The following is a 14,415-nucleotide window of genomic DNA, read 5'->3' as shown; positions in this document are numbered from 1 at the left end:
GGTCAGTAAGTGGCAATAATAGTACTCCAAAGTACACAGGAATTGATTAACTAAAGAACATAAAAAGGACACACATTATTTTTTTCAAATTTAATTGCAAAATATGTACCATTCAACTGAAAAACCATAATAAATAAATGTACTGTAAAAGACAGTATGGGATTAACAAAAAACATTTCTCCTTCCCTTTATTTCTTCCTTTCTGAACGTAGTTTTTGGTCCAAAACATGCAAATGGTGCAAAATATGCGAGATGCCGTGTGTAAGAAGATAGCTTGTATGCTGCCTGGAGACAGACAGATGCGCCAGGGCGGGTCTATCCTCCGCTTATTTCTTACATAAAGTAACGAGTGGGTGGGCGATAGTAAATGACAGGTCAACAAGGTTCGCAAAATTTGTAAATCTCTGGTAGCCCTTCAGGCAGGTACTCTTCAGATTTTGGTAGCCCGAAAATCATTTTAACTAGCTCAAATAATTTTTTTTTTTTTTTAATTTAGAAAATTAGATAGGAGTCTAAATGTCAATCAAAAATATTTTCAATACATAAATATCAACAAATATCAAGGAATGAATTTTATTTCACTATTTACAGTGTATCTGCAGAATTTTTAAATATCAATGTAAGGCAATTTATGAACCTTTTTAAGAGCTGCACAAGTAAAATGAACAGTATGAGTGGGGTTGGACGATATACGGTATTAAGCCATAAAATTAAATGATTTACAGTTCAGATACAGGTTTTTCACACAAAAAAAATCTTATACATTGGCATTTCAGCCTTTATCCCATTAAAATGAATAAATCAAGTATATAATGCATTACATTTATTTAAAACAAAATGTCCTAATTGTTTAGATTTTTAGAAAGCACATTAACTTATTTCACATTTACAACACTGTGTTTGCTGCATAAAAAACATTGGTCAAGGCACCGTACGATCCATCTTGTAGACTGATGTTTATATTACCACACAAGGTCCTGGCAGATTGCATGCGCGGAAGGTCTTGGCAGATCACTAGATTAAAAAGTGCACCCAGGAATTGATAAGAGGAATCGACATTTTAATTTTATAAAAAAGTATCCGATTCTTTATCTTAAAGGTGTAGTATGATATATTTAAGATTATCTCTAGACAGAAATGCAATATAATATACATAACTAAGTTTTCAGAAAGACCTTACTTAATTAACCATTATGTATTTATTACCTTAGAATTATCTACATACACCGCAGGTCCCCTTACATGGAAACCACCATTATGTTTCTACAGTAGCCCTAAACGGACAAACTGCTCTACAGATCGCGTTTCTGTTATGAGTCTGGTTCTGATTCTTTTCTTTCGAGCTTTCCCTTCCCTTTTCCCCCCTCTGCTGGTCACTACCTCTCTCTTTCCCTTCTTCCCTCCGCACCTGCTTCTCATTTGGTATCTCGCTGATTCATTCCACCTGTTCCCTCTTCTAGCCCGTTTGCTATTTAACATCCTCTGTTTCCTTGCCATTAACCGGATTATTTCACTAAAGTCAGATGCTGGTGGCTATCTTCAGATCCTGCTTTATCTAAACATCTTGTCATGTCCCAGACCTGTCGAACTGTCTGGCTCAGGTCAGCTATATCTTCCACTGTTTATTAATCTGCTCTCCAACACTGTGTCCAGCCATCCTGCTGTCTACGTACACCCGGAGTCGGGTTCTATGCTGTGCTGCCGCACTGAACGTGGGGACAAGAGTCCGGGGTCTTCTGGCCGGTTTTCCCGATTTCTACAGCTCCCCAGTCACGGACGAGTATACGAGAGTGCTGCGAATACGCAGAGGGGGTGCTTCTTCTGAGTTTATCCTTTTCCCTTACAAGAGACTGTTCAGTTTATCTGCATAATCTGCAAGCTACCTGCGTTCCTGTTTGAAGAGACTGTTAGTTTATCTGCATAATCTGCAAGCTACCTGCATTCCTGTTTGAAGAGCTGTTAATTTATCTGAGTTGCCTGCAAGCTATCTGTGTTCCTGTTTGAAGAAGACTATTTTTTCACTCTATCTCAAACTCCAGATCTCTCTCGCAATTGGATCCAGATCTCTTCCTTATAACAGTTTCATCACTGCTGTTCTTGCGAAAAAACACTGACACACTGATGAACAAGTAACTGCAATATTCACAATAACATCATTTTATTGAATTATCAAGTAAATATAATTTCCTAATTTATGTTTTAAAAGAAACTTCATTCATCTTAATCCCGTGTCGGCTGCCGTAGCTTCTGTAAAGGGAGGGCTGAGCGGTGGACGGAGTCATTGGTTGCAATTCACAACCTCACCGTTAGATGCCGCAAAAATCTACACACTGCACCTTTAAGTATCCAATTCCAGAATTGGAATTGATTTTCGATTCCCAACCCTACCATGAACACACTTCAACGATGATCTCACTCGCCGATAACTGGTTCTCTCTGCCCGACTCTGGCTGGATCAGCTGGTTGCAGGATGTGTGGCGCGTTATACACAAGTGTTGCCAACAGGGACGGTTTAGAGTGCCCTCTGGTAAACAAACTATACATCGCCAACACTCATGACATGGTTGAAGGGTGTTTCATCCGTTTTTATTTTATTTTTTAAAGATTAATTTATCGGCCATTATAAATGCCGATACCGATAGTTTGGAAAATGCATAACATCGGCCGATAATATCGGCCTGCCGATAAATCGGTCGGGCTCTAACGGAGATTGTGAAACATTGCAAGTGACAAGTGTTACTGATTCTCAGGAAAACAGAATTTTGTGTAAAGTGTTAAGTGTTAAACGTAATGTCTATGGGCATAACGTATCTGAATGCTGTGCATAATATCATGTTTATGTTATATTTGATTTCTGTGCAACCTTGTTTTAGTTCATATGATGAAAAGGCTTAAAGTTGTTCTGTTTATGTGTCGGGTGCCTCTACCGTGTTTGTGTGATTCTAAAGAGCATTGTTTCACCCTAAAAGTGTGCCCTAACACTAGAAATAATTGTACATTTGGAAGAATTGACAATTTATTTAAGGTTTCTTTATATGCTTTTTTCATGATTCATGTGAAACCCCGGAATGTAAGCACAGTTATAGTGTCCCCGTGTGGTAAATCCAAGAATTATCTTTGATGTAAGTTGAGTGATAGAGAATTATCACCTGCTATTTGTTAAACCTTTCTTCTAAGATTGCTTAAGTTCTCATTACCTCTAATCGCACTGCCATGATGGTAGCCCACGGTGGAGCCGATGGAGGGAGGAGCCATGGTGGATGAAGGGCTGACAACTTCAGGGGCCGACTGACGGAAGCGGAGCAGATGGAAGTGGAGCCTGAAGTGGAAAGCCGATGATCCCAGGCGACACTGATGATCCGGAGGGCCAAGGTGGAGCCCAAGGCTCTGGTGACCGAGACGGAGATCTGGAGGTTGGCGGCGAAGCCGGAGCAACAGAGGACTGAGGTGGAGCCGGAAGGAGGGAGAAGACCAACAAAGCCAGTGGGACTGCACAGGTGGGCTGAAGGTGAGCAGAAGGGCTGCAAGAAGACAGCGGTGGCAGAGCTGAGGCAGCAGGGTTGAAATTGAGGGAAATTGATTAAGTCTTGATCCCCATCTAACAGTCCCAGATCCAGTTTTCGCTTACCCTCAGCAGCTGTGCAGTGGGCGGTGCTTTCCTCAGCACCCTCACACTCCACAGAAACATCCGCCGTTCCATTCAATGTGGCCAGCTCTCACACCTGGTCGGACGGGCTTAGTTCAGACTCTGTGGCGATCTTCCGTGCTGACGCTCCCTTTGCCAATGGCTCTGTCGCATTTGGCTCTGGCTCTCAATCCATGGTGGGCTCCGGCTCATGCTCTGCAAATCGAAGTGATGGTGGGCTGGGCTATCTGTGCGACTTCTGTGTGGTGTGGCTAAACAAGGCTGCTGTCATCCTCCGCTTCGCCCACTGTGTACGCAGATCCATTATTTTAGGTTACTTTTTCAAAACAGTCTACAAATGTACACATTGCTATTCTTGTCTAATTCATCAAGCAAGCATTTGACATCCTATAAAAGTTGATGAATAAGTATAAGGACAGAATTTTAAAGCACTTATGTGGGGTAGAAGATAAGGTATAAGGATATATCATAAAAAATGACAACCAAAGTGTTGTATTTTTGTATTGAATTTTTTTCCCACTATAGAATGTATATTTGTAAAGCAGCTCAAAGATGTGTGATTTGTGTGAAACAATGAAGAAAATATGCTAAAATCTCTTATAAGAATAGGTTGTTTTAGACTGGTTTAGGCGTTTAAACTCAAGACTGAAATTAACTTCAGTCACAATTTTTAAGAATTGAAAGGAGAGGAAGGAAAAAAATTGGGCCATGGGGTTCAATTCCTGTATGGGAGAAATAGTCTCAGAAAAATGGTCACAGGAATCTCATGGTATCTTCTTCAAATTTGAAATATAAACTCATGAGACATGTGACTTTCATCCCGTTACTTTTCTGAATTGCTCCAGGACTGTTTTCATGATTTGTATATGAAATAATAAAACATTCATTGTGGTACAATTTTTTCAAGGCACTTCAGTGTCAATAACTCTAAATGATGGATAGTACAGCCCAGGGGTTTTCAACTCCAGTCCTCAGGCCTCCCCACACATAATCTTTTAGATGTCTCCCTATTGAACACGTTAACAAGTTAATGAGATAATGAAGTGATGATTGAGTCATTAATGATACAATTTATTGGGACTTTAGTAGCTCGTTTTATCATGTTGAAAGCTAAAAGGTTTATCTGATAAATCCAACTAGTTCAGTGTTTTTTTTTTTCATAATAATTCTTTTCATATTCTCTTTCATAATAATTCTCTTCATAATAATTGATCCACACAACACTGTTTAAGAGTACTAAATTAAGTTCAACATATAGACAAAACACAATACACCATATCCAAATATAAGCAAACTGTAAATTCAAGAGTCAACTAAAAGAAACACTAAACAGCATTATGTGAATTAGTATTAATAGATTCCCTATTATTTAGATAGAGGACGCATCTACGTGCTTGGAGCGGTCGAATGATGAATCTACCTAGTCTCAGTTTTGGTCAGTTTACAGTGACTTTTTTCAGATTAAGGGTTGAAAACGTGGGAGTAGTGTAAATGACAGGCGTAACTGCAGCAAAATTTATGCGTTTTAAAACGAAAACATAGGTAGTGTAAACGCAGCCTAAAACATTATGTGCAGGGAGACCCAAGGACTTGAGTTGAAAACCACTGGTACAGCCCTCTTCAATCCAAAGACCTAAATTGTGTTATCGGGAACTGTTTTTATTTTAAGTTAGATTTTCAGCTGTGAGTCCCAAAACGGGGGGTTCAGTAGTACAGAAGTACATATTACTATGTCTATGATATTACTAATCCACAAAAGTACATATTACTATTATTGTCTAATTCGTCAAATAAGCAAAAGCAAGGAATTCAAAACAATAAGGAAACAAAACAATTAAAAAAGACAACCAATGTGTTTAGGAAATCAATCTTTAAATTTGCATATTTAATAAGGTAAGGCGCAAAATAACTGTGTCCACGCATTTTCAGCGCTGATTACACACTGAACGTCTGTATTTGTATAATGTTACAAAAGATTTCAGTTTAAAAAAATGCTGTTCTTCTGAACTTTCTATTAATTAAAGAAACGTAAAGAAATCTACTCAGCTGTTTTCACTATAATTATAATACTACAAATAAGAGATGCAATAAGAGCATTTTCCATTTTGTGTCTGCAGTTCTTGGATTTGTATTGTAGAAACTTAAATTTTCTGTGAAGCTGCTTTGCAGTGATTTGTATCATGAAAAGCACTATATATATAAACTTGAACTGAATTGAGTATATTGCATCACCAAAAATGATTGAGGTCATGTACATATTGTGTGAAATGTCGATATATCGATTATTGCAACAGGCTTAGAGTAAATGTAAGATGTTGTGAAGCTTGTGGCTGTTATGAATGTCAGCATCAATCATAAACTTCCATGTGACCAGAGAAATATGATGAAAGTTAACTTAAATGTGAGAACACATGTTCTATCAGACAACATTAGGCAGAAAGTATAACAAAATAGAAGAATGCATTTGAGTAAAGACATAAAATAATGAAATTGTATGTTTCTTCACTACTGTAAATTTTGCCATTTCTCTTGGGCTTCTTATTGTTTGATGAGCATCAGTCAGACAGTTGCTTTAGAAGGGCCTCCATCTGATCAATCTCTCTGGAGACATCTAGAAATATATTTAATACATAATGAATATGTGTTACAGAGTGTTGCACAATTTACATAAACACGTAGAGTCTATTGATTAAGAATAATCAGCCAATACCTTACAGTGTAAACTATCTTGTTTAGTTTAAGAGGTTTACATTTTGTCTTACCCATCATTTTAACATTGCTGCTTTGTGACAGTGAGAGATCCATTGCTTTCTTTAGTCCTGGTTCAAGGACATCTTTTATGTTCAGCTGCACAAAGAAACAAAACATTAACTTTAATAATTTTATACATGCTTGTCTTAATACATGCTTGTCTTAATAAAGGTGAGATCAATACCTTTACGTTTTTTAACTTTTGAAGCACTTCCATTTTTGCTTTGTGGAACATGTCTTGTTTTTTCTCATCGACTGTGGATATTAGCATATCTTGCCTTTTCTTCATGGATCCTGCTCCTGTCAGAACTGCAGCATCTAAAATAAGAAACATTCAGTATTTATTTTCTTTTGCATGGATACACTCATGTTGTTTGCAGCAATTAAAATAAATAGTATGTGGTTAAATTACATTTTAATGTTTTCTTACTTTCATAACAGGAAGCCATTTCATTCAGAATGGTTTTTATAATTGATGTGTAGATGTCTTTCTTTAATTCAACAATTGTTCTGTAGAGTGATGCCTTCAGTTTGGCTTCCTTTGAGAAGGGGTGGAAAAAAAGTCAGAAATGTTTGTACCTGATTGTGTCCCTCCATTAATTTACAGTTTGTTCAGTACATTTCATCACTCTAAGGTTAATGAGCCTGCAAGTGTAAACTTCACTGGATGAAATGCCGAATGTAAACCTGTTGATAATCATTTTTACTCACAGGCATTAATTATTTACATAGTCCACCCAAAAATGAAAATTCTGTCATCATTTGCTCACCCTCATGTCATTCCAAACCTGTATGATTTATTTTCTTCTGTGGAAATCAGGATATTTAAATAAAAAACTTGGTTGAAATGTATTATATTAAAAAGATTAAAAACACTGAGATCATTTTTATGTTCTACTGAAGCAAGTAAATCATACAGGTTTGGAAAATGGTGACAGTATCCCTTTAGGTGCAGCATCAAAAGAGCAGACTGTTTAAATCTAATTTACATTGACTTTAATGGAAATAAAAAGCAGACAGAGAGGACATGGACCTGATTATGTCTAGTGCCCATGAGAGAACAACTGGCTGAACTCACCTCTATTTTGATGAAGTTCTGAATGTGACGAACCACAGAAGATCTGAGGTAAACAGCGTCACTCTGGATGATAGTGAACTTATCAATGTGTTCTTGCACTGACTTTCCTGTTTTTCCACTTACACTGAAGCCAAAAGATCCAAAAACCAATTAGAGTTTATTTTGTAAACTTTTTAAAAGTATTGTTATACTCCTTGAGACATAATGACATTTTAAGAATTACACAAAGAAGGGCTGTGCAGCATTAATCACTGCATGGTTTTTACTGTTTTAATTTTTTTTATGTGATACTATTTTAATAGTCCTTCTCAAAAAATTAGCATATTGTGATAAAGTTCATTATTTTCTGTAATGTACTGATAAACATTAGACTTTCATATATTTTAGATTCATTACACACAACTGAAGTACAGTAGTTCAAGCCTTTTATTGTTTTAATATTTATTATTTTATTGTTTTAATATAAAATTCCTATCTCAAAAAATTAGCATATTTCATCCGACCAATAAAAGAAAAGTGTTTTTAATACAAAAAAAGTCAACCTTCAAATAATTATGTTCAGTTATGCACTCAATACTTGGTCAGGAATCCTTTTGCAGAAATGACTGCTTCAATGCGGCGTGGCATGGAGGCAATCAGCCTGTGGCACTGCTGAGGTGTTAAACCTCAAAATCTCCTGATAGCTAGCTGCATTGACCCTGCCCTTGATAAAACACAGTGGACCAACACCAGCAGCTGACATGGCACCCCAGACCATCACTGACTGTGGGTACTTGACACTGGACTTCAGGCATTTTGGCATTTCCCTCTCCCCAGTCTTCTTCCAGACTCTGGCACCTTGATTTTCGAATGACATGCAAAATTTGCTTTCATCCGAAAAAAGTACTTTGGACCACTGAGCAACAGTCCAGTGCTGCTTCTCTGTAGCAACAATCCAGAAGCAGCTTCTCTGCTGCTTCTGAGAATCTGTGGGATATTGTGAAGAGAAAGTTGAGAGACGCAAGACCCAACACTCTGGATGAGCTTAAGGCCGCTATCGAAGCATCCTGGGCCTCCATAACACCTCAGCAGTGCCACAGGCTGATTGCCTCCATGCCACGCCGCATTGAAGCAGTAATTTCTGCAAAAGGATTCCCGACCAAGTGTTGAGTGCATAACTGAACATAATTATTTGAAGGTTGACTTTTTTGTATTAAAAACACTTTTCTTTTATTGGTCGGATGAAATATGCTAATTTTTTGAGATAGGAATTTTGGGTTTTCATGAGCTATATGCCAAAATCATCAATATTAAAACAATAAAAGGCTTGAACTACTTCAGTTAATGTGTAATGAATCTAAAATATATGAAAGTTTATCAGTACATTACAGAAAATAATGAACTTTATCACAATATGCTAATTTTTTGAGAAGGACCTGTATACAACAATGAAAGCATTTTAAAAATATAAGTATGCTGCATGTCACATATATATAGAACTTATATATATATATATATATATATATATATATATATATATATATATATATATATATGTCACTTATACACCTGTATTATCTTTTTTCATTAGGTCTTTATTTTAGATAAATGTTTATTTATTATCCTGTTAGCGTCCCACTGTACCACTGCATTTTTTTGGGCGTCTTAGGCTTAGACATTAAACAAACAATATGATATCAACACTTTTTGGGAAAATGGCATAAATCGTCAATAATAAAAATGAAAGTTACCGAAACTGGGAAAGCAGGGAGGTTCTTTAAAGGTTCAGTAACACTTTAGGATAACACTGTAGCATAGGAACCAATTCTCACTATTAATTAGTTTCTTAATTCTGTGCCTATTATTAACACATTGGTTGTTTATCAGTACTTATAAAGCACATATTTTGTATGAGCATATTCTACATTCCTAATCCTACCCAATATCTAAACAACTAACTTACTAGCTATTAATAAACAGCAAATAAGGAGTTTATTAAGTCAGAAGTCATAGTTAATAGTTTGTTAATAGCTAGAATTGGACCTTAAAAAAAAAAGCAACCAAAGGTTCTTTACAAATAGTAACGGTTCTATTTACCGTATCATTCTGAAGAACCTGTACATTTTATTGAATTCAGCCTGTGTGCTTTTTTATAAAGCATAATTTTACAAGTCAGACCATAACTCCTCCATTGTGCATTTTAGATTTATCACATCCCACAAGCTCATCATCTGCACTCAAACACACCAACAATTTTATTAATTTCCTGAATGAATTAGCATTTTTGGTTGAATGACTGGTTTATTCACTGTTGTACAGACAGTCACTTGCATGTACCTACACTGAACTCACTGATAAATACCCACCACTAATACACAGACTGACAATCTTGCAAACAGATGTGCAGCAGAGTAAAATGGAAATTCTCTATGCTTTCATCAGAACACTTGCCCAGTCAGATTCAAGGACTAACTGTTGTATACATATCTACATAATTTATTATGCCGATTCCCTAAACATTTCTTAAGTCATTGACCAACCATTATATTGTTTTCATTGTTTTTAATTCTGAACCAAAAAAAAAAGACTTACAATATAATTATAAACAACTTACGGGAAAATCTGGTTGAAAATTTCCTCAACGTGTTCATAGAGGGGTTCTACCAATCTCTTGTTCAAATCTAAGACAGTATCCCTGTTTTGGGGCAAATAATATCCATAATTCTTGCACAAAGTTCGAAGGGTTTTATGGAACCCTCTCCTATCTTTTTCCTGATTTAAAAAAGTAAAAAAGTGTTAAAAGGCATGAAAATTGTGATACTTTCTATATATTTGAATCACACTCACAGCTGCTGGTGATACCAGTTTCATTGTGGAAGCAACACATAATTGCACTGATTCTTCTACTCCCTTTGAGAGACACTGATCCAGATCATTATAAATGCTGTCAAAATATGTGTCCAGTTCATTTAGTGCCTTCATTAGATTATTTTCAAGAACTTTGCGGATGGTGACTTTCGTTTCAGCCTAAAACACATCCATAAAACAGCAGTGAATTACAGAATAATATATATTGGCAACATTCTGAAAATATCTGCATGTAAAATATGTGTAATTTTGATGCATACTGCTTTCTTGTCTGTATCCAGCTGGACACTTTGGATCAGAGACAGAACTCCCTTTGCTTCATACACATAATCTCTGACCAGTTCTCGGTTAATGCTCTTGTTAAGGCCCCTCAGAACATCCTGCAGCTTTGGGATTTCTACAGAAAGGTGTGATTTTTTTATTTATTTATTTTTTATTAATTTGATCAGTGCTTTGCCTGGCACATTTAATGACATTTATTGACATTTCAGGTTGAATACAATGAGCAAGTAATTACAGAATAGAATTTTACTCCATGGGGCTGGGCGATATGGCAAAAAATAAAATCTTATTTTTTTTTTTTCTTGCAGAACATTTGAACTTCTCAATTTTGATTTAGATTTCCTTTTTTTAACATTTAACTGGTCAAATTTAAAATGTTATTACAGCATGATTCATGTTTTAAAAAACACTCTTTATTTCACTCATGTTGTTCATGATGTTAATTCCTTATGCCCGGATCATTGTTTTCTCATAATGTCAATGTGTCTAAAACCAATTACGTTTTGTAATATTTCAAAATCGTTCAAAATTCTTGATTTAAAAAAATAAATCATGGCAAAACATTACATTTGAATTAAGCAATTAAAAAAACGACCAGCCCTACTTCATGTATGAATGTTTGTATTATTATTAAAGTATTACTGTAGTGTAAAAAGGAGAGTTTACCTGTTTCAGCAGATTCCAGATTTAAACTGGTGTCGAAAAATGCATAGGAACTTACAGTAAATACTTGAAGAAAATCATTGTTTGTTCTGAATCTTTCCTATAAACAAATAAATATAGAGGAAAAGTGAATAATCAGAATAAACTAACAATAGTAACAAAAAGAAATGGTGTTAATGATGGTAAAGAGAATACCTTGATTTCAGATTTGTCAAACTTTTCTTTGACCTTTGTCTTGGCCTCTTCATTTCTATGACGTATGCACATTATTTTCTGATCCTGAAGAATGATTAAAAACAAAATGTGAAATTAAGGGGCCTCGTATTATAAAGCAATTTGAAATCTGTTTAAATGACTGGATGTAGGCTACATACTTATAAACTATTTATATAATATTTGAATGATTTTTTTAAAATATATATTTCTTAAATTTAATAAATACACTCTATTCATTGTGTGTAGGGAATATCAATTACCACATAACAATAATAAAAATAATAACCTCTAAAGACTTATAAAAATATACAAAATGTATGTAAAACCAGTAAACTACATAACAAAGTTCTCAATCTTTTTTACTCCGAGGCCCCCCTCCTCTCCAAATCAATACTACATTGCCTCATGCATGCTATTTTTCTATTATTTAAACAAAATAAATTCACGATTACGTTATTTCAGTGTCCCGCTGGAGGATCACTGAGGCCCCCTAGTGAGTCTTTCATCCTGAACTGTTACATGTATACAATTCCAGTTACAAGCCCATTTCCAAAAAAGTTGGGATATTTTGTACAATACAAAACAAAAACAAGAATCTGTTTTTTGTAAATTCTCTACCTTGTCTTTTGGGATAGTAAGCCGTGCAGACCTAAAAAGACAGATAAAAAAAGTTTTAGGCTAAAAGTAACAAATTTAGGAGAAACTCTTAAAAATAATGGGTGTGTAAATCCTAATTTTAGGATTCCTAAATTGTCCTGATTGGTACTTCAATGTATTGGTCAAAAAGTGTGACCTACTCTTAGATTCTTTTTTTTCCAGATCCATTTAATGAAAAAGAGACTCTAATTCTAACCTCATATAGGCTACTGGATTGATATCATCAGTCTTTGTACAGATGAAGTTGATGTGTTTACATTCTCCTCCTGGTCCCAGTTCTTCAATGCAGTGCTTTAATATCCCCCAGGGGTCTTTGTCATCAATTGCTCGATTGATACTACTTACAATCCACACTGAAGAGCACTCTCTCAGTTTCTACAGGGTTTGAAACGGTAAGTAAAAGGACATGCTTGTAGTAACATTAGATTGAACAATTAGATTGTATGGTTCTTTAATATTTATTTTGAGTGTAATAGAGTATAGTAATATATTTACAGATTTCCACAAGTCATCTCTAGTCTTATTGCAGTCTCCAGTCCCAGGAATATCAACAATCGCAATGTGTTCCAGAAGTTCATGACAATCTGGTATTTTGATATTCACGCTCTTCACAAGTGGCCAGTACCTGCCACCAGAACCAGTCATATTGTGTTGTATGAACTGTGCAAAATTAGTGGCAAATTCAGACACCTGTTGAGGAAATGATTCACGTTAATTCTACTGAGAAATACATTCAAAATGCATTATTATTAGTAGTAGTTTGTTGATATGGTGAGTGTACACAAATAAAAGTAGACCCTTTAGAGATTAAAATGATGTATTTACTTTTATGTGTCTAAATCAAAAATCAAGGAGCAGTTTAAGTTCTTTTCGCTGTTATCTGAAGTGCTCCCGTCGGCGTCATGTCCGACCCCTGGCAGTTAATATTGTTTTTTTTATAAAATAGATTTATGAAATTTGTGGGGAATAAATCTTACATCACTTTCTGAGATAGTTTTTTTACTGTTGGACAATAGATTTTCAATCTCAGCATATTTGTCATCTTTCTTGAGCTCTTCTAATGTTTTCTGATCTGCATCAGCTCCATACACCGCAGTGATCTTTTCTTCAGCAATTTCAATCAAGTCCTCATTCCCATCCTCACTTTCATCTTGCATATATCTAAAAAGATCTTTCAGTTCTTTCTCCCACTCCTGCACAGGTACAATATAGAAAATGAGGGTTTTATTTTTTTTTTCTTCCAGTTGGATTTATTTAAATTTTTATTAAGAATTCCTAAAGCCATGGCAATATGAATTTAAATAAAGAAACCTCTTTAGAGATGAGTTCAATCTCTGCTATGTAGTTGGAGTCAGTCAGATTGGCTTCCACCTGAGTAACAACTGATGTACAGGCACCAAAACAACCAGACGGCAAAAGATCCTGTTTCCCCAAGATTGCACTTAATAGGGAGCTTTTTCCTTCTCCTGCCCTTCCAAATATCCCGATGGTTGCCTTATTTCTGTTTACTGTGTACATTTTATTTATCTTTGAAATGATGTCATTGTGCATAATGATTGTGTGGACTAAGTTATCAGTGACTCTTTTCATGATATTTTTTGCCTTCTCCATGATCTCCATATCTGTGCACAATGAAAAAGAAGAAAATCACCGTGGGGATATACATTAAATAAACAAAAAAAGTGTGCAGACTTGCTAGTCAACCAAGTGATTATTTAAACTAGTAGTGACAGTTTCTGAATGTACTTGCCTGTTGTCAGTAGTGACTCTCTACTTGAGTCAGAAAATTCATAATCACGTTTTCTTTTAGCACCTATGACAGAATTAATTTTGCTCATGATATTTCCTCAATCTTTAAAAAGTAAAGTACACACTGATCGTTTTTTAATTCAAGAAACTTTTACACATTGGCTATAGCCATTCTGAGATGAATGGAAAGCAGCGACATAAAATATAGACAGATTAAGACTTACTTGTTGGCAGCAGTGGCTGTACACTGGTAACACTCTGATTTGAAACTGAAGTTTCAGACAGATGCTTTCTTTTTGTAACTGCCAAAGAATTCATAAGAGTCATTTTGTTTTAATCACAGGTTTTAAAGCAAACTTTTAAAAATGTATTGTGCACTGAAAACCTTCCACTCAGCTTAGCTCTCAATGATCATTCATTCTTGCTTATGTTAAAATAAATGAAAACAAGAATTTGGCTACAGCAAGGTATCATGGCTCATTTGCCTATTTTTCTGAATATTGGTTCTAGAAGTTGAGAGAGCTTT

General features: G+C 35.4%; 1 protein-coding gene across 5 annotated transcripts in view; it reads right to left on the bottom strand.

Annotated features, from left to right (window-relative positions):
• LOC141289216 (nuclear GTPase SLIP-GC-like) overlaps nucleotides 1–14,415 on the bottom strand; it is a 46,300-nt gene that overhangs the window by 26,648 nt on the left and 5,237 nt on the right. For 3 of the 5 annotated variants that reach the window (XM_073821312.1, XM_073821311.1, XM_073821310.1), the window contains 17 exons: nucleotides 14,114–14,191; nucleotides 13,891–13,953; nucleotides 13,452–13,762; nucleotides 13,118–13,333; nucleotides 12,636–12,830; nucleotides 12,337–12,515; nucleotides 12,102–12,132; nucleotides 11,463–11,546; nucleotides 11,271–11,367; nucleotides 10,583–10,719; nucleotides 10,302–10,481; nucleotides 10,069–10,226; nucleotides 7,476–7,599; nucleotides 6,828–6,936; nucleotides 6,582–6,715; nucleotides 6,409–6,493; nucleotides 5,502–6,257 (listed from right to left, as the gene is read on the bottom strand). In XM_073821312.1, coding sequence (XP_073677413.1) covers nucleotides 6,202–6,257; nucleotides 6,409–6,493; nucleotides 6,582–6,715; nucleotides 6,828–6,936; nucleotides 7,476–7,599; nucleotides 10,069–10,226; nucleotides 10,302–10,481; nucleotides 10,583–10,719; nucleotides 11,271–11,367; nucleotides 11,463–11,546; nucleotides 12,102–12,132; nucleotides 12,337–12,515; nucleotides 12,636–12,830; nucleotides 13,118–13,333; nucleotides 13,452–13,762; nucleotides 13,891–13,953; nucleotides 14,114–14,191 — 2,237 coding nt within the window. In that variant the 3' untranslated portion in view covers nucleotides 5,502–6,201. Of the gene's footprint in view, nucleotides 1–5,501; nucleotides 6,258–6,408; nucleotides 6,494–6,581; nucleotides 6,716–6,827; nucleotides 6,937–7,475; nucleotides 7,600–10,068; nucleotides 10,227–10,301; nucleotides 10,482–10,582; nucleotides 10,720–11,270; nucleotides 11,368–11,462; nucleotides 11,547–12,101; nucleotides 12,133–12,336; nucleotides 12,516–12,635; nucleotides 12,831–13,117; nucleotides 13,334–13,451; nucleotides 13,763–13,890; nucleotides 13,954–14,113; nucleotides 14,192–14,415 lie in introns of those variants that run through there. The other 2 variants (XM_073821314.1, XM_073821313.1) reach the window with 2 other exon arrangements.

Source organism: Garra rufa, chromosome 17 (genome assembly GCF_049309525.1).
Source record: "Garra rufa chromosome 17, GarRuf1.0, whole genome shotgun sequence".
Classification (NCBI taxonomy): domain Eukaryota; kingdom Metazoa; phylum Chordata; class Actinopteri; order Cypriniformes; family Cyprinidae; genus Garra; species Garra rufa.
This window is presented reverse-complemented; position numbering and strand designations above follow the sequence as displayed.